The sequence below is a fragment of the Bactrocera neohumeralis genome, chromosome 2 (genome assembly GCF_024586455.1).
Source record: "Bactrocera neohumeralis isolate Rockhampton chromosome 2, APGP_CSIRO_Bneo_wtdbg2-racon-allhic-juicebox.fasta_v2, whole genome shotgun sequence".
NCBI classification, from domain to species: domain Eukaryota; kingdom Metazoa; phylum Arthropoda; class Insecta; order Diptera; family Tephritidae; genus Bactrocera; species Bactrocera neohumeralis.
Window position 1 is genome coordinate 90,427,660 of NC_065919.1, and position 27,552 is coordinate 90,455,211.

Sequence of the window (27,552 nt, forward strand, 5' to 3'; positions counted from 1 at the left end):
GATGCCCTGCTTGAGCGTGTATGCAACGACCAAACGCTGGTGACCCGCCCCCGTCTCAAGTGGCGCGGTCACGGTCACATCCATACCTGTAATATGTTGAACCCGTTAGATGATCGTTAAAATACACGAAAAGTGAATAAAACATTTTAAATACTCGTATTAAAGTTGTTGAGAACTTTCTTGGCTTTTTTTTTCAAATTTTTCGGAAGAAGTTTTTTTTTACCTAAATGCTTGTCTTTGTCGTCGCAGAGGTTCCGCCCTCCCTGACATCGTCTCTTGCGTACAGCGATCACCACGACGAAAAGCACAGCGACGCCGACAGTGAAGAGGGTACCAGTGAGCAGAGCAGCAAGGGGTAGTATGGAAGCCATGCGCCCGTCTGAAATAAAGCGAAAATATGTTATTGAAAATTGTTAAAAATATCTTCAATTATTATTAATTTTAAAAACTAATCTCAAATCCTTCGAAGTTCTATATACTTTCATAAGGCGTCGTCCCTCTAAAAATAACTCCCTTTCTCTTTCATTGACTTTGACTAATATCGGTCATAGTTTAACATGCGAACTAGGAATTAAATCAGGATTTTAATGCCTTCGACTATAATAAGGCTTTCAATATGTATATTGCTAAGTTCAAATAGATTTAAAAAGAAAAATATTCTGAGAGAGACTTTAATGTGTGGGTGACGTAAGCGGATTGATTTAAAATATCGAAATTCTTTATATTAGGGATATGAGGCTTAGACCAAGGTATAGACCAATTCCATTCTAATTCAGCGTTATACCACATAACTTTTAAGAAAGCTTGTCCATTTAGTTTCATTAAAATATCACATTTTAAATAACGGTTTAAAGTCCGGTGGAAAAACGGTAATCATTATGTGGGTCGTTTTGGGAGCAGAGGAAGGGACACGCTAAATGCATTAATTTGGACATCGCTCAGGTATACATTTCTAGGAATGTTTTAAATACACAACTCACACACTGACCGACTTATTCTTCATAAGATTTGTTAGAAAAGTGAAAATCATTATGCATGTATGTAGTATATGGGAGTTCGAGGTGCTATCGACTCGTTTTTATCTATTTTTGCGAATAATACATACTACTAACTTGACACATACTAATAAAATGTTCTCTGGGCTTCATTTAGGTACTCATATATCATCACGGATATATCATGGAGTAAAGTCAGCCAGAGGGTCGAAAATACTGATGTTAATTATATGAGAGTTTTCGACAGATTTTATCCTTTTCGGGCACATAGACATACTATTATTAGGAAAGGTTTCCCTATAAATTTTAATTATATATTGGGTAGTCGAAAATGTCGCTTCGTATTTTGTCAATAGATGTCGTTGCAGTCGTATATCTCCAGTGCTACCAATCATATTGTGTCATACCATATAGTGTTGGAAAGATGCGATTTTTAGCTTCATTTAACCAAACAAAAATTAAATTCATAGAGTTGAAAAAAAGTTACAGCTCTTCAAAAATTAGTAAAAGTAATTCGATATAAGTATTTTGAAATTTTTGTATAAAAAAGAGAGGAATGCCACGCAAGCCACCCGGAGACGAAGCTGTATCAGTTCGTGTAAATTTCGAAATTTCGACTCACATTGATGAAAGTTTTACACTGATGTAATAATGTCTCTGGCGGAAAAATGGCAAAAAGTGATCTACCAAAGTGGTATATATTTGGTTCATTAAAATTCATTATAAATATGTATAAAAAAAAAATAAGTTGAAGTTGGACTAGAAATACGAAAAATTTTTTTCGACCACCCCAGAGAGTAAGAGTAAGCGAGATTATAATAATTATATGCCAGACCCAAACTGGAGTAAGAGAAAAAAAAATTTGTGACTTGACATGACAAAATTTGTGACTTGACATGACGCAATAAGTAGTTCCAAATCAGTGGCTGGACATTTTTCTTCCAGATCGTTTTCCTTCCGACTAGCATTCGTTTCGATTGACGCAGAGCACCCTCATTGGAATAAGGTTCACATCAGAACAGAGTATCAGAAATTGGCTTGGTACACTTTTGACCGCCTAGTCGTCGAAATTCTTTTGGTATGGAATACAAAAACAGCCAGAAAGGTGGAAAAATGTAATAGCTTCAGATGGCCAATATTTTTAAAACTACTATTTTACATGTTTTTCTTAAATAAAAGTTTACATCTTGAAATAAAAACTTCTCGAATATACTTGGTTACAGATCGATCATTGAGTAACTAAATTAATATTTACAGATTCCAATTTACTTTCGTTCAGGTAATAACGATTAGGCTGTGCTGCTGATTAACTTAACTTTATCTTCTATCATCATAAGCTGAGTTCACTTTAAAAAACAAAGTTCCAAAAACACCATTAGTATTTGTAGCGCTTTATGTGTCAAACATTTAAGCCAATTATGAGAGTAAACACAAAGCGTTTCGCTACACTATTTTTTTATTCTGTGAGCCGAATTATCAGCAAGTGTAAACATTTAGGCCAAATTGTATGCAAACAGCCTACAACTAACACCAAAAAATGTTTGTATTAATGTGGCAATCCCTGCAAATCCCGTTAAGTGCAAAAGTTGTGAGTTGTGTATAAACAAGAAGGACATTGAACTAGGCAACGCACAAAGATAATAGGATAAATGAAAAATCTCCCGGCTAAATGGGTTTTCGAACGCAAAATAAGCAAAGCAAGTTTTGATTGAAAATATTGCTGGCGAGCGACACCAGCGCCATTGTTGCTACGAAACGTCCAACAGCTTTGAGCGAGAGAAAGAATGCTTTTTCGGTAACAAATAATAAGGACGAAAACAACCAAATAAATTTGTATCATAATATGGGCATTGAATTTTAAGAGAAATCACAAGAAAATACGATTCATATGCCTTTAAAATATTCATTAAGCTTACGCACATACATACATACGTATATTTATGTTGCACACACTTTCCTTTTCTGGAATTAATCTAATTGTTTCACTGTATGAAGTCTTTATTAGTTTTGAACTCCATTCTGTGTTTCGCAATGTTATGTAATTTATCTTTTATTCGATAGTCCTGACAATAAATTAAAATGTTTGTTTGTATGTGTGTGTATTGTGGCTTATGATTTGAACTACATATATGTGTAAAGATGCACATACACATATGTATACAAATAAATAGTGACAAAAAATTTATGAATTTTAATAAGTGCTCGTAACTCACAAGTTCTCATATGCAAATGAGTTAGTAGGCGTAGCTAAACACATGTGGGTGTGGGTGTGTATGTGTATGTGTGTGCTTATGTGCCTTTCTGTTTCATACCAGATGTTTATACAAAGAAAATCTATCACTGCACTGCTGAGTAAATAATTTGTTTGAATTTCGGATGAAAAATTAACTATTTGCATATAGTTGGAAATGAATTATGCAGAGAGCTCAGTTGTGCTAATAAATAATTAAATAGCATATGTAAGGGGAATAAGCGCTTTGCGCACGATATTAGATTTAATAATATTTGCGAGTAATTTGTAATTTCACATTAAATATTTTACTGTTAATTAAATTTTTAGTTAGAGTAAAGCAGTGCAATAGAGCTGTTAATTATCTTTATTGTTATTATTTCAGGAAATGGTGACAAGACTCAAACAATTATGTGCTATAACTTGTTAGAACTTTCTTTATGGGGAAAATTGTGAGGAATTCACTTCGGATTTTTGTAATTCTACAGTTAAAATCAAATCTCTATCTACATATGTATATACATATGTATGTATGTATGTAAATAAAAATGAATCGCCAAAATGTATGTACGCTCATAACTCAATAACGCCTGGACCAATTTGGCCAATTCTTTTTCTTAAATGTTCGTTGAAGTTCAAAGATGGTTTTTACGGCGAGAAAAATTCGAATAATTCCCGGAAAACCCCTAAAAACAGCCTTTTTCTTTTCCCCATACAAACTTTACATACATACATACATACATGTATGTAAAAAAATGAATGTTTGTTTGTTAGTAACACTAAGAGAACGGTTGATGAAATTTTTAAAGGTTGTTTGTTGTGGATCGGGAAAGGTTTAGAAACAAATACCTTATATTTTTCATGAGGAGAAGTCGGAAAATTGGACAATTCCAAAAAGTAACATTTTTCATAAACATTTTTTTCAATTTTTGGTTGTTTTGTTTTTCAATATTTTGATTTGTAAATTATATGAATCGTTCAATTGCGGTCGCATGCTTTTTTATTCCGGCTATCCAAAGGAAAAATTATTGAAAATTATTCAGTGAAAACTTTATGTGTGTTTCAGACGAAGTGATCAATTACTGATTGAAATTTGTTACGAAGCCACGAAGAAGTCGCGCTAATATTTGTCGGCGTTCTTTTTGCCATCAACGTATGGCAGCCCAAAGAAAGGCAAGAAGTACTCCCAAAATGCGATGACATACGTGCGGAATTATGGATCGCGGTCAATCAGCTAGCGATCGTAACGATATCACAGCACGACTTTTTAAACAATAGCTGCGATGTTTTGACGGTCTTTATCTTGAAGCAACCTATGGTATATATGGTGCTGTTAGATGCTGAATGTATTCTGTTGCGTGTTGCCGCACGCACACATTCTTCTTTGGATGAGGATGGTGATTACACCAGATCAAATTGATGAAATCATTTCAGCGGAAATTCCTGATTCAGAGATAGATCCAGAATTATACGAAGTGGTGAAAACCAATATGGTTCATGGACTTTGGGAACCTTACAATCCCACTTTGGTTTGTATGTCTGAAAATAAATGCACGAAACACTACTCATGTGCTTTTTTTCGGAAACGAAAATGGGAAATGATGGATATTCACTGTATCGGCGTCGCTCACCAGACGACAATGGCAGAACATTTAGCATTTAGAGGCGTGAATATCGACGATAACAACACATCGAAGTTGAAAACATATGGATCGTACCATATTCGCCACTTTTGTCTAATTCACATTCAAAACTCATGTCAATGTTGAATATTGTAGATTGGTGAAATCGATCAAATACGTTTGCAAGTACGTCACCAAAGAAAGCAACATAGCGGTTATTGGCCTTGAACAATATGAGATCAGCAGTATCAAATGGGTCGATATGTGAACCGCAATAAAGCGCTTTGTAGGATGTTTACTTTTGCAATTCATGAAAGTTTTCCGACTGTTGTGCGTCTCGCGGTTCAACTTCATTTAAGTCATTGCGTATTGTGAATGGTACAGTGTGTGCAACTTTTTGAGAAGCATGCCAGCAGTTGCATTTGCTGGAACATGATAATCACTGGAAACAGACGAAGGACATTGCAATAGTTACTTCGCATGCCACTGAAGTTCGCATAGTTTTCGCGAAGATCATTTCGACATATCAGCCTTCAAATTCGCGTTAATTATGGGATACGAAAAAATGACATTGTCGATGACATTTTACATTGTATTCGCTAAGAATTGGAAATGGGCAAATTTCGGTTGATACTTCCAGTGGTTTGATATCAATTTCACCTCCCTTTTTGTCAATTCACTTCAACGGAAGATGAACTCATCACGAATGTTTATCCGCACATTGGCAAAATTATCGTAACTGCAATTGCTTGAGTGCACGCGCAATTTTAGCTGCCAAAAATACCGATGTTAATGACTTAAACTGGAAGATTCAAAGTCAAATTCCGGGAGGTTTGCGCTCATATAAATCGATCGATCGTCTTGACAAGGAAGACGAAACCGTAAATTATCCAGTGGAATTTCCAAATTCTTTGGAGAGGCTTGGTATGCTCCAGCATCATTTGCGTCTCAAAGTTGGATCTGTCATTATTATGTTTCACAATCTTCATGCGCCGAAACTGTGTAATGGAACCCGACTGATTATGACGCAGTTATCGAATACAAGAACAGCCATTTCATTTCAAACGTATTCAATTTCCAGGGAAAATTGCCTTTTCGTTGACAATCAACAGGACACAAGGAAATCGGGAAATGCTATGTTTTTCACACGGCCAGATATATGTGACGTGTTGACGAGTTGGAAACCCATCTTCTCTGTATATTTACGCACCAGAACAGAAATCAAAAAATTATGTTTATTAAGCTGCGCAACATTAAACAAAATGTAGAAAAATCGAAAATAAATCATTTTCGACACAATACAATTTCAACTTTTTTTCGTTTCAAAGCACATAATTTCACGCAGGACAACGGCTGCGGGGTCAGCTAGTTAATGAATATAATGAAATATTTTTATCAACATTAAGCTCTCAAAATATACGCAAGTGTAGAATAGAGCAGATATTATGATTATATATCATATACTATATGTTTACTTAAATCGCTATAAAAAGTGTAAGTATCAATGAGTGTATTTTATGGCCACTGGACTGCTATAAAAATATGCTTAAACAAGGAGCGGTTATGGGCTCTTAAACGCTTCCATACACACACGCACATTCTTATATGTGACACAGCGCCATTTTTGCAGAAAGTTTTGTGACAATTTGCTGAGTAAAGACTTTTGCTTCAAACATACAAATCTCGCAAATATCCTCACTTAAATACATTAGTGAACTCTTATATAAGCATGTGTGGAATTTATTAGCTGCTTTGTTATCGGAATACTTGTATGTTTATTGATTTACTTGAACACTCGTAAAATAGCGAAAGTGCTGATCGAGCGATTGTCGCCCCAATGAAAGTAGTTTTGGTGACTAAATATTGTACATATCGTCACCTAAAGTGGGAAATAACGTAACATCGCTTTTCATAAGTTTACAAGAGAAGACAAAGCGGTACAAAATGGAAACTAATATTACTGAAACAAAAATTGAATTTTGGTTATATCTGATATGTATGTGTGTAATAAATAGCAATTAATAAACAATTAAAAATCAAATTATGTACACGATGAGAATCAGTGGCGGATCCAGAGACGATTCTTGGGGGGGAAAATTGAATTTATCCTTCGATTTGGGTTTCAAACTTATTACTGCGAGAGAAATACAGAACAAATTATGAAACAAAAATTATCAATTCCAATTTTTAGGTAAACAAAGTGGTTATAATCGAAAAGTCAACCATATGCAGCATTACATAGTGGCTCATTTTATTAAAAATTCAAACAGAAAAATCCTTTTACATTGCATGTTTCATAACGCAAAACGATGACTGCCAAGTTTTGCGAATCTTTCGATGACTTCTTCGGCGGTGATTTCGATGTCATGATGCATATGAAGCTACGCTAATCCAACTAGTCTTTCTTGGAGCATGGTCGTCCTAAGCCATGTTTTGATGCGGCGAAGATAAGAGAAAGAACGTTCAGAGCTCGCGTTTGTTACGGGAAGTGTACAGAATACTCGGAGATAGGTGTGGATTGTTGGGAATATGTCGACATCACATTTTCTTAATGTTTCCAGTGCAGAAGTTGGAATTTCGCTGCCTTCAATTTTTTGTTGCTGCTGCCAGTGACATAGCCAGCAGCTTAATTCAGCTTTGAATTTCAATTTTTGTACGCTTCGCGAATCTTTCTATCAAGCATCCGATTAGATCATCGATTTCGTTTTCTTTTAAAAGACTTGCTTTTTCTGGGAGCAACACAATCAATTGGTAACCATCCAAAACTTCTTGTGAAAAACGAGCTTCCAAATCTTCTTTGATGGTATCCAGCAGAGTTATGTAGACAGAGACCCTTTAGTAATCTTCGCAAGTTTTCACGTCGTAATTTTCGCGTTTCGTTTGTCGACCACATGTTCTCGGTTTCGCTTCGTCAATATCGAGTTTTTCCGCCATTATCTTGGCTTCTGAATAAATCAAACGGAATATTTCATGAACTTTTCCCCTATTTTTTCAAACGTGGCAAGCAACTTCCCAATAATTTTCGATGCCTTCGCCAAATCAATTGCTTTCTTTTGAAGAACTGCGCTGAGCGAATGGGTGAGCGATAGAATGTCGCTGAGACAGAAGAGCCCGTCAGTGAAATTTCACCACGCACAAAAATGAACAGTAAAATCGAAACAACATCGATACTTACCATTTTAGATATTCGAAATTGGGCACTTTATTTTCCAGAATAAGAAATTAAATTCACAGAAATTGACGAAAATGAAATGGGTAACTTGGGCAACTTATAGTTACTATATAGATGATTCCGCTCTGCTGGGCATAGCGTGATTGTATTGGACAGTCAAGTTGAGGCATTTTTGGCGAGATAAACGGATTTAAATGAAACGTCACCATGCGTCGAATGTTTGTATACTCAATAGTACCAATTGTACAGTATGAGACATATACGAGTATGCCCGCAGAGATATCGAACCTATGGGGCATTCGATTGTCGCAAGCGGCATTATGTCTATATGTTTTTTGTGGTTCATTGTGTCAACTGACGCTAGGTGACACCACGAACTACGAAAAATATATAGATACGATGCCGCTTGCGACTATCGAACGCCTCATTAATTCTATATATCTTTGGGGCATATATGTCTCATAATGTACTCAAGACTTCGACTCTTTCTCAATTCAGAATTTAGTACTTTCGCTGTGAGTCGCCCAGAAAAGCGTTAAATAAGTTTAGACAGATCATATAACGCAATTTATGATAGTATCTTGTTGTGATTTCCATAGTGTATTTGGTGAGAAGAATGTCACTGTTGTATTTTCATTTTTTTATTGCTGAGAATATTTTTCTAGCAAACAAGTGAAACTTTCAGGTTCTACGGTTCCAAGGGGGGGGGGAAATTTCCCTAATTTCCCCTCCGTGAATCCGCCACTGATGAGAATGGAACTACTTCCACTTTTTCTGCTAATAATTTTCCATCCACAAATTTTGGCACACTATGTCTTTCGCAGGATGATATTGCTAAGGCTATTTGTGATATTAAGCCTTCTTTCAAAATGGATCTAGAAGGAAATGGACAGGCGGCACCTCATAAAAATTGTCCTGTATTGGTATATACTCTCATGCTTCTCTTCAATAGGTCTATGTCTTCTGGTAATTTTATTTCAGAATGGAAACTGACATTCATTACCCCTATCCTTAAAGGTGGTAGAAAGGATATAGTCTCCAATTACAGTCCTTTTTCAAAACTTTCTACTATTTCGAAAAATTTTGAGTGCTCTGTTACAAATTAATTAGTTTTTGCAGTTAAATCAATAGTTAACGTCAACCAGCATGGGTTTGTCTCTGGTCGCTCCACTCGATTCAAGTAGACTGTGTTTTCATAGATTTCTTTAAAGCCTTTGACAAAATTTCACATAATATTGTAATAGAAAAATTATTATCTTTAGTTTTTCACTCTCTCTTCTGGCAGTGGATTAAGTCATACTTGTATAATACACCACGTGTTGTTATTGACAATGGGGTGTCATCCGCTTCTTTCATTGCCTCTCGGAAGTGCCACAAAGAAGCGTGTTTTAGCAAATTTATTTCTTAAATATGAATTGAGTAATTTTATTCAGACCTTTTTTCATCACTTTTTTAGTTTATAAATTTTAGACGCGTTTTTCTCAAAACTACCGTTTCAAAGTTCGTGATCACTGTCATTTCAAAACTGCTTGACCTATTCGTTTCAAGCTTTGTACATATAAAATACCATTGTTTAGCAAATTTTATTTTTTTACTTTAAGGGTGTTTTCCACCCACAAAATGGCGGAATTTTTTTAGTGGAAAATAGCAGTTTTCACTTTAAATGGCCACCAAAAATTTTTATATGAAAAAAAATTATCAGAAAACGATGGGGGGAAGATTTCCAGCCGAGTTAAGGTGAACACCACAAAATGTTGTTTTCTCATGACGTTCTGGGAGAAGCTCTGTTACCGTGTATGCTTCAATATTTCTGCATGAAAAAATTACCTTAGATCGACTAAATTATGGTCAATAATGAACAAACAGTCCTAATAGAATTACTCAATCCATATTTAAGAAATAAATTCGTAAAAAAGTTATTTTTTACCTTAAAAACCTTACCCCCACCCATAATAGGATTGAACACGTTCAAAAGATTTTTCTTAAATTTGCCCTCCGCTCCTTAAAGTTTGTTGACCTCATACCATCGCATATATCTTATTTATTGCTTTATCATCTTATATCTCTTGAAAGTCGACGGCCCGTTCTTTGCCTTTAATTTTTTTTCAATGTAACTAATGGAGGTATGATTGTCCCTATTTATTAGGAAAAATCAATTTCAGAACTCCTCAGCGTTGTCTCAGTTCTATTTCCCCATTTTGTTGTAAATAGGTAAATTTGCAGGGATTATCTTTATCTGCTAAATTTTAACCTCTCAAGGCGTGCTATTTTAAAATTTTCTAGAACAAATTTTCCGCCGTAATTCATGATTTCCAAGAAAGACTTCTACTTGTTTTTCTCAACAAGTTAACAATTATAAAAACTTTAATCCTTTCGTTAACACCCATAATTCTTTTTAGTTAAGTTATCTATTTGCTTAATTGTTATTTTATTAGTTTAGAATTCTAATTTAAATCATAATTTTCTCATAGTCAGTAAGAATTAATGTTCTTAGACTTAAATCAAAAAGACCAGAATATACAAATGAAAGGGTGGAATCTTGTCTTGCATTTTCTAGGAAAACAAGCACCATAAAAATACAAAAATTTCAATGAAAATTGAATTTGAATTTTTATTAAAAAATACTTTGTACTCGGAATAAAAAAAAGGAAGTTTACAACTAATTTCGAGAAGGTCTTTTGTTTTTATAAAAGATAGCAGTAAAACACACATAGCTGGATTATTTGAATTTTTTACATATGTACATTTTGAGGTTATATGATAAAAGTATCTATAAATAAAAGTTCTAGATAAGTTTAAAAATTTGTTATTTAACTTTTCGAACAAATCGAGATAAATCGTTTTTTGTCCTAAAAACTCAATCACCTCCCTCTCTTCTACTTCCCGATCTTAGATATCCAGTAAACTAGTTTTCTTTTCATTTTCGTTATCTTATTTTCCAAACATTTCAACCTACTACTATTTTATTTTTTTTTAACTATTTTCAAAAAGTTCAGGCCAGGTCTCGATGTCAGCGAGGAAAGTTTAGATATCTAAAATAAGAAGGAAGAATTGTCTAGTCACGTAAAAAGAATCATGACATTTAATTTTTTTCGTTCATTTAAGGCAAGGTATGTCAAACTTCGGAGAGTATTTCCGGCATGAGCACCTACTACTTAAAAATATATATGTATGTATTAACTGTCCTTAAGCATCTGGAAACTGATTAAAGACGTCTGAAATCGACGCGGGATATTTTCTAGAAAGTGAAAAGTGCACATCTGCCTTTTTGGTTCTGCAGCATCGCCGCACACCTGCCTTCAGCCAGAGCTAAGCACACCAAAGCGGAACTCCAACAGCACAAGATCTAAGTCTTTTTTAGGTCGGAACAGACAAACAAGCGAAAATACAATCAACCAAATACAATGCGCCAGCTTGTTGGCCAATCCGAGCATCCCAATACAATACCCACACACACACATATATACAATATATCCATATCTATGTACATGAGCAACCATATGCCAGTTATCTGCAAAACAGCCAGTCAGCCAAGCACTAAAATACCAAATTTCATTTAAATAAAAAGTATAAGTTGTAATGAAATTTTCGCACTTGTGCAAATATTTGCGTCAATGTGTGCTCCCAGGTGTAAACACACAAGTGCACATTGGTGTGGCACACATGTACCATGCCACATATGCATGCGAAGCCAACGCGCGTGGCTGTGTGTGTGTGCGCTTTTCGGCTCTGAATATATTGCTTCGCTCTGGCAGGTAATTTTCCAAACACTAACGCGAATGTGCCAAGACAGGTACACGGGCATTTGCATGCGTGTGTTGGAGCGAATGTGCATTGGCGGCCTCTTATAAGCTTAACTCGATTTAATGCTCCCGCTTGAGATATAAAACGTTACAAAATGATGAAAAAGTAGATTACTTCAATGTATTGGGAATATCGGTTTCATTCACACACACACACACACACACATACATACATGCAAATGGGTGTATGTGTGCTGGCGTATTTGCAGATGCTTTTACCTCTTTGGATACATTTATGTGCTCAAATATTTGCGTATAAATTTTGTACAATGTAAAGATTAAGGCAGAATAAATAAAATTGTGGCAGCGTTGAAAGTAATGTGTTCTTTGTATTGTAAGTTTTTCCGCATTACATCGATACAAATATTCAATAGGTAGATTAACTCTTACAATCACACGATTGTCAAGCAAAAACATGCTTGCAAAGACAACTTAAAAGCCAAAACATATATGCACTTGTACTCGATTTTATTTGTCAAACACATTTTCTAACATGTGGCAATGTCATGTGCTGCTTAGATGTATTGGCTGGGGCTCTCATGCCACCGATGAGGCATGCAGTAAGCAGATGAGCATGCACACATACACATATTCGAAGTTATCGAGCAAAAACCCAAACTTTTCTAGCTCTTTCTTTGCAGATTATCGCTGGAATTTCCATTGTTCTTGCATTCGTGCTCGAATTTCTCAGAAACAAGTTTGTTTTCTCAATTACTCAGTTAGGAATATATGCATAATAACAAGAAAGAACAAACCCACAAAACTGGACTTTGACTTATTTTACCACAAATATTTTACTTCGCACTTTTTCCTACTGGCAAACAAAGGTGTGAACGAAAACTGGAACTGAAACTCAAAAGTACTCGAAAAATATGCTTTTTAATGCTGTTCAAAATAAAACTGACGAAATTTCAGCTAAAATTATCGAAAATATTATAAATCCAAACGAATGATTGATTTTTATCGATGAATTGACTTAATAGGACCGATATAGTCTATCCAATAGCAGCAGCTTGAATTAAAGAGACAGAGCTTTTGGGTATTACCTCAGACGGGGCATCCGCTAGTAAATCGAAAAGTAGCGGTCTTACAAAAAACCACTCCTTGGCAGCCAATTAATCCAGCTCCAATACATGAGAATATCCTAGAAAGTATATTTACGCAGCAGAAACTTGCTCTGCAAGGAGAACTTAATTTCGTATTGGTGAGCTATTTTTCCTGCAATTTCGACTTTTTTAAAGCATTTGCGTATTTCACAACGCTCCTGCCAACCGGAAAGATAATGTATCTCCAAGGAGTCTGTGTCTGTTAAGTTAAACCGCATATTCGTAAAACATTAAATTGCCGATATAACGAAAACACATTCGTACAAATGCTAACGGAACATACTTACACACACAAACGGCTTAGATTACATTCCTTTATGTATGTAGGTATGTATTTGCAAAAGACGATTTCATTGGATATAATTTCAATTTCCGCCGTTGTGTCTTCGTTTTGGCCAGGCAATTCCCACAACAATGTGCACGAACAGGTGTGATAATCTGCTTTATGTTGCTGTTGCGTAGATAAGCGAAAATTAAAATATTATTATGTGCACTGTGTCCTTTTCAATCCAATATCGAACGCAAAATCTCTCATTACAAAATGAAGGTGCTTATCGATGACAAAGCTTTGTGCTAAATAATAAGCATTAGCATTAACAGAGTCTCAGATGTATATTTTAAAGAGAAATAATATCATTTAAATTTATGGTTCGGTTTTTGATAACGAGAAATTGATTTAAGCAAGCAACTAGCAAGCACTAAGATTATACAATAGTTGGAAATTATGTTAAACAGTTACCGAGAATGAGCGGCGCATGGTCACAGGTAATAAATGTATGGATCGAATACACCCTTTTAACCCCAATTAGAAATTAGAAATTTTTTCCCGTGAATTTTCGGTATATTCTTATTATTTACTCGTTCAGAGATACCCATACACAAAAATTTACATTAATAACTCAATCTAAGCCACAACCTAGAGTTCTAGACACATGCTTGCTAATTTTCTACATGTTGAGTGGAACATTGGAAATCACTGTTATGCATTGATTTGCATTTTCGGTAATAAATATTGATTAGTCATACTTTGTCATCAGTCGTAATATGACCTTTGATACTTGGACATACATATTCGTACATCACACCTAATTAATGACACCTACGGCAATAATATTTGCAACAGAATGCATATAATATACATACACATATCGACACATACATACATACAAAATTGTTCATAATGAACATTTCACACATATTCCGTACTGCTGTCTTTCTATATTTACCCATCAGGTTGCCCAATATTGATCCATTTACTTAAAGGTTTGGGTAGGAACCCTGCAGGGAAATGAAGCAATTACAATATAGTTTGTTCATTTTGGTCACCGTTATTCTAAATATCAGTCATCTTGTTTCGACACTGTTTTTACTCTTTTGCGGATATAGAAAATCGCTTTCGAGAACTCAACTATTGTGGAAAAGTTCTCAAATCATCAAATCTCAGCTTTGTGGGGTTCGGTATTTAATTACAGAAACGAGACTACCTTGAACTGAAGATGTTTTTTGAATTTAGTTAAGGATTTCGTACTGGGTGTGTATGCGGTCATTGGTCTGCTTGTATGTTGTTGTGTCTTGGATTTATCTGTATTCCTATATCATAATCATGACCCATAATAACGAAGATAATATTTCCCAAGTCGAAACATATATAGGAAAGTAAATAAATTAATCGATTGGGATTTGTTATTTATAATGGAAGGGTAATGAAGTTTGGCTAAGCAAAGAAGAAATGAAACTCAAATAAATAAAAATCATGTGCACTGAAGGCAAGGCAGTAAAGAAGGAAAGTTGGTAAGTAATATTGGAAAAAATAATAGGGAATTATGAATTAATGTATATACCTATAGCAAAGCCATACATACATACATATGTACATATATGAATTGAACTAAAGAAACATTCGGTTTCTTGCTTCAATACCGATACATCTAGAATGGTTTATGAACATTGCTAATGGCTCGCTTGGACTTGTACTACACATGCAAACATGTATGTGTATGTGTTAGTGATGAACGTGCGTACGTTCGGTGCTAACTCTCTGATTTATGGGCATACGTAATGCGCTCAATAAACAAAGTGAAGCAGACATTCAAGGATAGTTCGAACCGCCTGCAACACACACACTATGACAAGTTTGCGTACTTTGATAAGCGATACCAGCTGAAATGCATTTGCAAATAGCCAGAAAAGTTTTGCAGAAAAGTTTACAAATGGGAAATAAAGCATTCTGTAAAGATCAAAATTTCTCCTAGGTTTATAAATATATTATTTTACAGCGTCCTCTAAAATCTAGAGTCTAGTCACTTTGAGTGCCTTTTTACCATTTTTGTTCGAGCGACCGAGAAATGCACGGGTATTACATTTTGGCATCAGTAGATGCTGGACCAAAATCGAAATTTCAAAATTTCATCTACAAGATTTAACAGTAAGGATCTAAACTGCCTCGAAAAGCAAACCGGAATATTAAATTTAACTTCAGACAGAGGGAAAGAACTGCTAACTGATCCATTTAGGATTTTTACTACGAATATAATGTCAATCATTCCTCTACGACTAGTAAGTGTAGGTAGATTTATAAATTTTAATCGACTAGTGTTTGGGGGTAGACTTAACCTAGAATCCCTTCGGAAATGCCTTTAGTCGAAAGTAGAAATTGTTTTTGAACCGACTCTAACTTGACAGAATGGGTTTGGTAACTAGGATTTCATACAAGAGAGCCATATTCCAATATGGGTCTAACCAAAGTTGTAAAAAGTATTTTAGTAAAATGTGAATCTTTAAATTCCTAAGACCAACGTTTAACAAAACGGAAAATACCTTTTCCGTTCAAGATTATAGTATCAATATGAAGACTAAAATTAAGCTAGGGTCCATAGTAATTCCCAAATCAACTAAGTTAAAAAATTGCTCTAGTAAGTAGTATTTTATTACATAAGGAGAAGGGAACCCAGATCTACAAAAAAAAGCACATCGTCTTACATTTTTTGAGATACAATGGCGAATCATTTCTATCACACCAACCAACCAATTTGTTTAAGTCAGTTTGCAACAGACATCTTTCATCAATTGAAGTATATGATTTCAAAACTTTACGTTGTCGGCATACAATAAATTATTGGAGAACTCTATGACAGAAGAGATATCTACACTAATATCATAAAGAGGAAAGATTTGTACCTATTTTTGTATGTTTGTATGTTTGTTATGAAAGTAACAAAAAGTACTGCGCCGATTTAAAAGATTCTTTCACCAATAGAATGCTACATTCTTCCAATTTGACTACATTTCATTTTGAAAAAAATTGGGGATCCCTGGTAAAATTTGGACAATGTAACCGAAGGTGTAGAAAAATGAGTCTTAAAACGTCTTTTGTCGAATACGCTGCCGAAACTATTAGCGATTGAACAAAATAATGTACAACAATATTGAAGAACATCACAATGTCTACAAAAAACTCCACGGTAGCATATGTCTAACTATTGCAGTTATGTCACTACAACAACTTTTTTCATTTTAAACATTAATGAAAATGCTAACCAAATCAAACCATGCTATTTATGTGTTTATATTAATGTGTATTTCAACTCAAAGAATAGTGGAAACACCGCCAGCAACAAAATTAACATTGACGAGTTTTTTCTCAACTTTCGTCAGTGATCCGTTTACGAGAACGTTGCTCTATTCGGAAATACCCTGATATTATACATGGAATGCATCGTCGAAGAAATAGTTGCGCAGAAAGCAAGGCCAACCAGTAGATTGAAATCCAGATGTGTTCTCAACTAATGCATTAGGACGAATTTACACAATCCACTCGAAAAACGACGACTGCTTCTAACTCGGTTGCTATTGATTAATGTACGCGGTTCAACTTTATTTGAGTCATTGCTTACTGTGAATGGTACGGTGTGTGCAAGTTTTGGAGAAGTAAGCCAGCAATTATAATTGCTGGAACACGTTAATCACTGGAATGAAAATGAAGTTCACACACTTTTCGCGATAATCATTTCGACATATCAGCCTTCAAATCCGCGTCAATTATGGAATACGAACAAAACAGACATTGCCGAAGACATTTTACATGGCCTTCGCTAAAAATTGGAAATGGTAGAATTTCGGTTGATATTTTCGATGGTTCGATATCAATTCCATCTTTCCTTTGTCAATTCACGAAAGATGAACTCATCACAAATGTTCGGACATTGGCCAAATTATCGTAACTACGCGTTAATGTTAGCAAATATCGAATACAAGGGCAAAATTTGATTTATGTTTTTCAGTTCTAACGATTTCCGTTTCAGTTCAAATATATTTCGTTTCCGATTTGGAAAACATCTTTTCTGATAGTCACCGGAACAGAAATTTGGAAAAATGTTGTTTATCAAGCTGCGTTACATTGAAAAAAATTTCACGCAGGACAACGGCTGCGGGGTCAGCTAGTCGTTAATAAATAACAAGAACATAATCGGCCTAAGATGACTACCTTGCGGAATACCTGAAGAGACATTGATTTTATCTGAAAGAGTATCTTCAAATAACATTTGTTGTTAAGAAGATACCCATTGAAGAAGTCTTGGTTGAAAGTGCAGAAGATCGAGTTTATGGATTCGGGTGATTTACTTTATCGAATGAATGAAATTATGCTTGTGTTCCCTAAAACCCAATGATACATGGTTTACAAATTCAAGTAAATTTGTTCTAGAAGATTTCTCTTTACGAAACACGTGTAGAGGAGAAGAAACCAAAAGAGACATCAAAAATATTATATTATATAATGACTGTTTCCATATTGAAGGAAATATACCTTGTTTATGAGAGGAATGAAAAAATCTTTGTCAAAGGCAAGAATATTTTATATATGTTGCACTATTTTTCAAGAAGCATGTGGGTATCATAACTGTGCCATTATTAAAATGGTTTTAACTTATTTAGATTAAGTAAGACGTCTTCTTCAGAATTAATTGGATCGTTAATTGAAATACTCGGACAATGCACTTGCTGACAGAAAAACATTTTAGGAAAATTAGTTGTTTGACTTGAAAAATTAGGAAAACGGTTTTTATTTAAAACGGTTTCGGTTGGAAATAATTTGATTGTCACATGACATTATAGATTTGTATTTCATCGTGGAATTAGTCACCCACCTATGATTTCAGCCGTTATTTCCAAAGCCGGATGATACGAGTCCTCAGGTAGAACAAGAGGATTACACTGAATAACGAAACACCTTGAAGGGATATCAACGTATACTAAATTTAAGCATTTACCAAATTTATTCCGAAATAAAGTGATTTGGTTCAGTCCCAACTCGGACATTTTTTCCAAAAATTCGATTAAGTACGATCGATTTGCAATCTTACAATATATTCATCAATGTACTATATGTATGCATTATTTACTTTTCATAAATTCAAAATCCTCTTCTTATGTATGCAAATATGCCCGCCGAGTACGCAAATGGAACTCAATGACAATTCGCTCGCGCCATAAAGGAGCATTCACGGGTATCACAAGCCTCTTGTTGAGCAGTGGAAAAGGACACAATGCCGCTCAATTTCGTTCCTTTATCTAGGTATTTATACACAATTGTTCATTGCGCTTTGTTATGGCGCCTTGAATGTGGACCAATTGGATGCCAACGTTAAGGCAAGCCAGGCAGTTGACTTGTTCGTCAAAAGCAAAATTGTTGAGCGGCCCGCAGCCCTGAACCAAGGCAACAACCTTTGCCGAGTCGCCAAAAGACAGAGCGGGTTAACGTTGCAGTGGGTAAAAATAAGAAAATAGCCGAAATCAAAAGGCAGTAAATAAGCGCAACGGCATATTTTCGTGGGATGCTTTCCTTTTCGGTTCTTTGTCTGTTTCAGTCTCCTTGGGAAACTGCTTGTTTACATTTATCAATGCAAATGAGTAAAAAGGAAAAGTATTAAATGAATAAATAATTTAAATACGAGATTATAGGGAATAATACTGCTTGCAATGCAAAAATGACTGCGAGTGAAAATGTGAAGCGCTCGCTTATTCAAATAGCTCTGTCAATGGCAATTCTGGGTTGTTTGCGGGTCACCAGTAAGTGCTTGATGCAAACAATCGGTTGCGGGAGACCCAGATACGGAGCATGAATCTAGTATATGGAAAAATACATATGTATCTGAAGACACGTAAACACAAATTCAAATACGCGAACAAGCAAATACTGAATAAGAGTACATGAGTTAAGTAAAAGAATTCGCCCTGCAAGATAAAGTTTTATTAATGAAATATGTTGCTTATATGACACCAACTCATTTTTGATGCATTAAAATAGTTTGTTCCGTAATGTTACACTTTATTTACAAATAATTTGACAGCTTTTGCACAACTAATCAATTTACCCGGCCTGGCCCATTTAAACTGCGCGTCCAAGCCGAAACGACTACTTTTCTTCACATCCTAGTGTGTGTCTGCCAGCTGTTTGTTCACGATGGAATTATTGAACAGCAAGTTTTCTTTAAATTTTGTGTTTTCAATACTACGGAATCGTCGTCGTATAGTCGGCCATGCACCTCTAGTAATCACGATGAAACCGAAAAAAATAAAGAAACAGCGCTTTGAAATCAACGTGATAGCATCAGAGAGTTAGCAAAGAATCTCAGCATCTCTACTGGATCGACTCAACACTTTTTGGGATTGAAGCGTACCATTGCTAGAATCAAACCACATAAATCATTACTGGTGGCTTGACTTGGATTTATGAATATGACGTCCAACAATCAAGTGAATGGCGAAGCTTATAACAAGTGTATGTACAATTGGATTCCGCGTTCGCATGCTTTTAATGTTATTATGCGCTAAGAAAGTTTGATTCCTAAAAAACATGGACATGTTTTTTATCAGTCCTGGTCCAACCTGACCAGATGGTATACCATGAATTGTATGCTTTGTAAGATACTACTCAGTGGTATAACATTATAGATGATCTTGCTGGTAAATGAACAACAATTTAATATATTTTAAACAAAATCTATTAACGAGGGCTCGAATGAAACACTACAATACTTGACAAAGAACATTAAATATTCATTTCATTAATTTCTTATTTTACAAGTGATAGGAGATCCCTTTCTTAATTATATGGGCGAGAAAATCTTATAATCGGTTGGCATATGGTATAATCGTCAGTAATGTGTACCTGTTCGCTTTTCCGCTTCATTTATGGGAATATTCTCCAAAACAATTGGCTCCGAACGACCTTTCTGATTGGCGCTATAAACGACCAAATGCAGTGCTGGATTTGGATCCGGGTAGTAGTCCATTGAGGCCAAATCTAAAGCGAATAAAAGCAGATTAAATAAATGCAAATAACATATGTGCTTAAAATGAATTGGGGGTTTTAATTATGTAGACCTAAAATCAAGAAACTGTGGAAAATGAAATGGTTTAATGTTTAAAACATTTCTACCATTTATTAGCAAAAAATTCTAAACCACAATCATAAATTAAGGTAACTTTCAAATATATTTAATGCATTTTTCTTCAATAAACCTTTACTTCGAATATTACAATTTACATTTGAATACTGAATGTGCGACTCTACGATTTTCTCTGTTAATGAACAGTCTCAGGAACCAAATCACATGATCACCTAATTACCTGCTGAAATTCGCACACACCCATTTCAACAAGGAGAACTCCGGGTTTTCAACTACGTCCCCAACTAGCGAGCATTCCGAAAAAGTTGCCATCAACTTGCCACCAAGTCATTAGTGAGTACTTGCCACAACAGCCACTTCAGAAGCCAACACGCACACCCAAATAAACTTGTATTTGTTTCTGCGCAACGGTAAAAGCAACTGTACGCAAATGTTGTCTGGCAACTTTGGTTGCTATTAGTAGTTGTTGATGTAAAAAGTAAATTAAATAAAGTTTTTTGCAGCTCCGTAGCCACTGCTGCAAAAGACAACATCTAACGAGGCGCATCAACAGTAACAAGACACACGACACAAGACACTAAGTACTGACTGTTGGAGTAGAAGCCACCGAAATCATCGAGTAGTCGCATGGAATAACAACTGTAGCAGCCACACATCAACACACAACGATTTTCAAAAGCGACTTTGATCTTTTCACTCTATTTACAAAACCATCAAACGGTTAGTGGGTGCAACAAGATATTTGCACAGCAGTCACTCGCTGTAGGCGGACGAAGAGTGCAGCTGGTGGGTGAGAAGTGAAGCGTTGCGGAGGAAAGTGTGTGGAGGAGTGAAGTTGGTTGCGCTGCGCTGATATTGGCAGCTTACCGCGCTTGTCTAACTAATCGTGACTTTCCGCTTCGTTAGATTTTGCAAATAAACCTGAGGCAATGCCTGCGGGAAAACTGGCATGCATTGGCCTGGTTGAGTACATAAGGGGAAGACGGACGTATAAAATGATGTAAGAGGGCTTTCAGCTAGTTTAGCTTCCAACAACCAGCAGCGAAAGCCAATAAACGCCAATAGATTTCAGCCAAAAATTGCGCCGCACTCTTTATCGATACGTCTGTTTGCAAAGTTGGTGAGAGCTTGATGGAGAGTGTGGCTCAACGTGCCTGTTTTTGTGCGCCAAGTAATAAAATTTATTACTCTGAAAATCGAAAAAGTCAACAGCAAAGAGTAAATAAGCGCCGAATAGGCGAAAAGTTTGGCTCATTAACTCACAGCGACTCACAGCGGTGTAGAAAAATCAAAGACACGGTAAACGATTTGGGAAACTTTGACGATTGCGTTTTTGTCGCGCACACACAATTAGCTTCAGAAAGGAAAATAAGCCTAATGCGTTGAAGAACACCTAATAATAATAAATTACAACACTCTCAACTCGTTCGTTCAAACTCGTTCGCTAGTCACTGCTATCCCACTCACACTTTTCAACGCGTTGGCGCTGGCAACGGTAAAAGAAGTTCAGAGGTGTAACACAGATTAATCACTTCTTTATCAGAGCCATTAGCCGCACAATTATCAATAGTAAAATATATAGGAAAATCCATTTTTCTTATGGCTACCAATTAATATTAAGATGAAAAGGATTGATTAGAGGTTGAACATATACCACAACTTCGTCAGTACGCTAACAAGAAAATCTTCAGAATTCATACAAAGTTTGATTGCAAATACCACACCGATTACTCACCACTCAAGTCGATACGAAATATCGGTATATCAGCATAGGTGCTTGAGGTGTTTAGGCGCAGCTTCTTCGTTTTGGAATCGTACGCTTCGAGAAAGAATTGCTGCTGCAGACCTCCATCGTACCCTGGCATACATTCCAACTCCATTGTCGAATAAATAATGTTATCGTAGTTCTCGAGGTTGATGGTGCCACCGCCACCACCGCCGTCACCGTACCCAATCCCATCCAGGCCAAGGCCATGTCCATTGTCATTGCTGCCAACCAGGCTATGAGTAGCAATGCCATTGCTGAAACTGTACTCCATGCGTGAGTATTCGAAGTGCGGCGCATCCGCCGCGTGAGCTGATAAATGTATCTCACTTTGCAGAGCACTCGTCGTGGGCGGCGATAGCTCTTCATCCAGCTCAACGATGCCATTTAAATCTGCATCATCAACGTCATTGCCATCATCCGCATCGGCACCTACCAATTCGGCCTCCATATCGGCGTCAGCATCCACTTCGTCAACCGCCATGTCAATCTCGCCCATGTCATCGTCATAAGCAAATTTGTTGGCAAAAATCTCTGATGCCCGGCCACTTTCGTCCGAGCTGGAGGCGAGATCATTAATTGCGCGTTGCATGCCAATAACATCGATGTTGCGATTATCATTTGCAATGCTTTGTTGTTGCTCATGCTGCTGCTGTTGTTGTTGCTGGTGAAAGGCGGTGGCATGATTGCTTATTTCGGGCGCGCTGGGCGGCGCGTTGTGGCTGTTGGCTTTGGTGCTTTGCGAGCTCGCTTTGCCGTTATCACTGCTAGAAAAGTTGCTAATGTGATGACTGGCTTTGTTGTGTTGCAAAAAGTGACGGTCGTTGGCGGCAGCCGCACTGCCCGCCTCCCCGCCAACGTCCGAGACGACGGAGCCAACGTTTTTGGCTGTCAAAGATTTGCGTATGCGCACCTTATCGAATGAGTTTGCACCGATCGCAGCGGATTCATTAGCTGCAGTGCCGCCGTCAGTGTGCTGTTGCCGGTTTGGCGTTGAGTTAATGGAATTGTCGGCTGGCAAGTGAAAGGTGCTGCTGCAGCCTTTGTGTGTAGTAGCAGCTGTACCAGAAGCTATTACGGCAGCTAAATCCCCACTTGTCTCGTCCACGTATGTTGGATGTTGCGTTAATTCGCTGGGCGCTGCAGTTGCGATTTCTCTTTTTGCTAGTCGCTGGGTTTGTGCTTTTGCCCTGGTTGCTTCCTTTTCCGCTTTCTTTGACGTATCTGTTGCAGTGGCAGTTGCTGCTGTTGCTAGCCTTAAATGATGGATTACTTCGCTCATCTCTTGTGAGATCTCACGTTTATGCGTGTTTTTTCGCCGCCAATTGTAGTATTTTGTTGCAGGAGTTTGTTTACTGCTGCTGTTCGTCGGTGCATTGCTGCCGTTGTTGATGGCAGCTGCCGCGCCAGCAGCAACTCTTGGCAATGATAAATTTGATTTTTGCCTTTTGCTCGCATTTATCTTCTTCTGCGTCTGCTTTGAAGTTCGCTTTCTCGACTGTTGCTGCCGCAGTTCCTTCGTCGCCAGCGCCAGCTGGTATGCCTTCTTCTTTAGTTTGTACTTAGAAGCCTCGTTGTTTTTGTATTGTGTAAATGTTGCCGTTGCCGTTGCTGTTGTTGCATGCTCGTCAGCGGCACGTTTCAACCGATGTTTGTTGTCCGTTCGTGTCTTCGTGGGCAATCCATCAGTTTTGTTATTGATATACACCATTGTTGCCAGGTTGCCTGCGGCATTAGAGCCACCAGCTGCCGCGGCTACGCCTGTGTGTCGTGTTCCGGTGCTCTCATCGGCTGCGGAGCTGCGCGTTGCACTTGATAACGGCTTTTTGCCATAGCCAATTGCCTCGACATTCCCGGCGTCGGCTTTGGCGCCGCTTCCTGTCTTCTTGTGCTGTTCGTGTTGCTGTTGTTGCTGCCGTTTGAGTGCCGCCAGCGTTTGAGATGGTGTGAAAGATGTTCGTTTCTTCAGGTGTTGTAATTGCTGCTGTTCGCTGGGTTGCAGGCGCCGTGCCGGTTGGTATTGCAATTTCTTTTGCTTTTGCTCCGCAAATGAGGTTGCAGCTTTTTTCCTCATCTCCTGCGGCTGCTTATTAACAACATTGTTGATTTTATTATTGCCTTTGCTGCTGCTGCTGATTGCCTTGCTGTTGCCATTGCCATTGTGAATTTTATTACCATTGTTGCTGGCGCTGTTGTTATTGTTGTTATTGTTGCCATTGTTATTATGTCGCTCACGTACATACTCCGTATGCGGAAAATTTGATTCCTGTCGTCCATATTGTGCTGGCATCATCTGATTGCTATGCATTGTTGTCTGGTTCGATGAATTTAGCGAGGCAGAGGTCACCACATATGGACGCAGAGTACAGTTACGCAATGCTCCCGGCTTGGCTGCGCACATACACACAATTGCATGGACGAATCAATGAAAATAGATGGAAAACAGATTATACTTTTTGCGAAATAAATTTATCAAGCATAACTCTATACTATTAATATTGTTGTTAGAATGTACATACGTACATATATCTATTTAGTATGTGTGCTCGGCCTTCTACGACAGAATCTGATCTGAAGGATATACATTATATATATACATAAAACAGATGCTGAAATAAATGCGAGATTTGTCGGGCTTAAGCGGTAGCTTGTATTGATAAATTTGAGTAGGCAAGCTTGGTTCTTCTAACTTTTATTCGTGTCGTAACTCAGCTAACTCAATTGATAGGAGAGTGACAGTATGAGGTGGACTGAGCTCGATCTGATAAGGGGTTGCATTTGGTTAAAAAAAATCGGTACTTTGCATTGTCTTATTCAATTCTACAACACCTGTAGAATAAGGTCCTAAATTTTCAAATTGATCCAAGTAATAGTTTCGGAGATACAGCCTTAAGAACTTGTGCGCTCGAGGCTAGTTAGGCTAAGTGCGCCATCTTTAAACGTGCTTTTCTCGAAAATGTATTTCTGAAGACGGTAGGCAAGATTTCCCGAGAACAACTTAACCGATCTTAATGAAATTTTGAAGGATTTTTTTTCGATTACAAACTTTGCGAAATTTTCACTGAAATTTTAATTTTTTTGTAAAAATGTGTGCCGAAAATTCAATTTTCGGTTTTTTCCTTCGTCCAAAACGTATTTTTTCACTTTAGACGATCTTGTAAGGGAAATGGCGTCGCAATGGCCGAGTTTAAAATATTTTTCCAAAAATGTTCAGAATTTCTTGGTTGATAGTGTAACAGTTTGTAACAAAAAAAATCCGAATAAAATTTTTAATTTTTTATATGAAAATAAATGTTGAAAAAAGGAGGAGGAGGAAGCCCATATAACCCCTTAATTACTTAAGTCTGGACTGAGAGAGCTTGATTGGAAACTGATTCCAATTTTTATGTCTAAATACTAATACGACTCAAAATGACTACAATATTTTGAAAAGAGCTTATTTATTTCTTGCAATGATGAATTTTAGTTTCACAGATTTTCAAATAAAACGTGTGTCGAAATAAGTAAATATCATATATGTATGTATAATAATCACAAATACATATATATTTACGTTATTGCACAAATTTAATATAAATGTGCCGAGCGCTGAGTAGTTGGTATGTCTCGGCTTCTAATGCAACAATATACGGACTGCATGTATGTATGTACTGACTTACCTGCTGGCACGACTTGGAATAGACAAGGCTCCGTTTGTTTGCCAATTGAATTTTGACCCCAGCATGCCAATGTTCCATAGTCCCGTTCGCCCTTCGGCGTGTATATTAATTCGCTTACAGTTTCTACTGTAAGAAAAGAACAAACATTGAGTGTGTAAGGATGGCAAATATAATATATGTACATACATATGTATATATATGTATATATGTACATATGTGAATATTAATAATTGTGTAATGCTGAGCATCTACTTTGTTGTGTAATGCCATGTAGGAGGTATTTCTAGTTTTTAGTGAAATTTCGAAATCAATTTAATTCTTATCAGTCAGTTGACTGTCATGTACAGGCATGCTTATTTCAGATAAGAGATTGTATATGAGAAATCGTAACAAAAAATACGCACAAAGCGTTTTCGGTGAATTGTGCGTGAGCTTTCGTAGCTAAGTGCTTACAAAACTTCTGGTATAAATAAACAAATGGTTTTCGTTCAAGAAAAATCTACTTGCAAACAAAAATCATCATTTCAATTAAACACAAGACATACTGGAATTAATTAAATCCTAGATATGAAACATATATGAAGGCATGTCAATGTGTGCGTGCAGATAAATGCACATGTATGCATGTGAGAAATATGTGTGATCCTTTTGTGTAATTTTTCAATTAAAACACCACATTTTCGCTCATTGAAATTTCAAGAAACATTTGCTACATTACCGTAAGTTTCGAAATGTGTATCATTTGTTTCGATTATTGTGCGGTGCACATCGCCGGTTGTTGTGGCCTCTTGTATCGTTGCATAATGGCCCGATGGTACTTCAAAGTGCTCACCGCTTGTCGAAAAAGTCCACTCGAAATCAATTTCCGGCGGATCGGAGTTAACGCGGCATGGTATCGGCACCGCCTCCTCAAGCGAGGCGCCAATGACAATCATTGTGTTCGTGCTGCAAACAGGAGCATCTGAAGAAAGCGAATGGAAGAAAGCTCGTATTAAAATAATTATATGCTTTGGTGTCTGCGAAGACTTTAAAAGAGGGGAAAAAGGTTTTACAGCCAAATAATTAATAGTTAAAAATTATAAAAAATGTTGGATTCGCAAATTTTGTGGCGGAAGTTAATTTTCGGAACAAGTTTGCCATTAGAGGTTATATTGAAGTATAAATCAAAAAAGAAAACGTCCTCGGTGAAAGTTTTTTGAAGAGTCATTTTATTTAATAAATAAATATAAAAAATGTAAATTTACAAAATGTGTTGTACGATAATAATCGCCGATTCATGCTGAAAATTTTGTATTCCGTTGTTCCTGCAGCCGATTTACAGGTTCTTTGAAAAATGGTGTTTGGCTGTAAGGAAGATTTCTCTGCTCAAAATATTTCAAATTTAACAAACAAAAAAATTATTATATTTTTCATTCATTTTTCATATGGTTTTAGTAGTTAGTAATTTGAATACGACTACTTGCGCCAGAGTCATCTAAAACTCATCTATTATTCAAGCCTGGAATAATACCGCCATTTTTCTAAGCCGCTTTCAACTGCTTCAGGTTGCAACAAAGAAAAAAAAACACGTTTTTTTCACTTTCAATCGATCATCTGCTTAATTCTTATTGTGGGCGCATACATACTCTACTCTACACATCTATGTATGTACATTTTTGAAGTTATGCAATGCAATGTATAATATTGTGCATATGTACACACATCTTTTTAAGTACCTTGTGACGTTTGCAAATTTCCATATTCAAATACTCGTATGTTGTCACAATATCGCTGATAACACTTCACTCGAGC

At 36.6% G+C, this 27,552-nt stretch overlaps 1 protein-coding gene across 2 annotated transcripts in view; it reads right to left on the reverse strand.

The window, feature by feature from the left end:
* LOC126767716 (uncharacterized) overlaps window positions 1-27,552 on the reverse strand; it is a 209,408-nt gene that overhangs the window by 7,527 nt on the left and 174,329 nt on the right. The window contains exons 14-18 of one of the 2 annotated variants that reach the window (XM_050485262.1): window positions 26,480-26,722; window positions 25,762-25,887; window positions 22,073-24,493; window positions 20,097-20,231; window positions 224-379 (exon numbers count right to left, since the gene is read on the reverse strand). In XM_050485262.1, the coding sequence (XP_050341219.1) occupies window positions 224-379; window positions 20,097-20,231; window positions 22,073-24,493; window positions 25,762-25,887; window positions 26,480-26,722 (3,081 nt within the window). The remainder of the gene's footprint in view (window positions 1-223; window positions 380-20,096; window positions 20,232-22,072; window positions 24,494-25,761; window positions 25,888-26,479; window positions 26,723-27,552) is intronic. The other variant, XM_050485263.1, reaches the window with a different exon arrangement.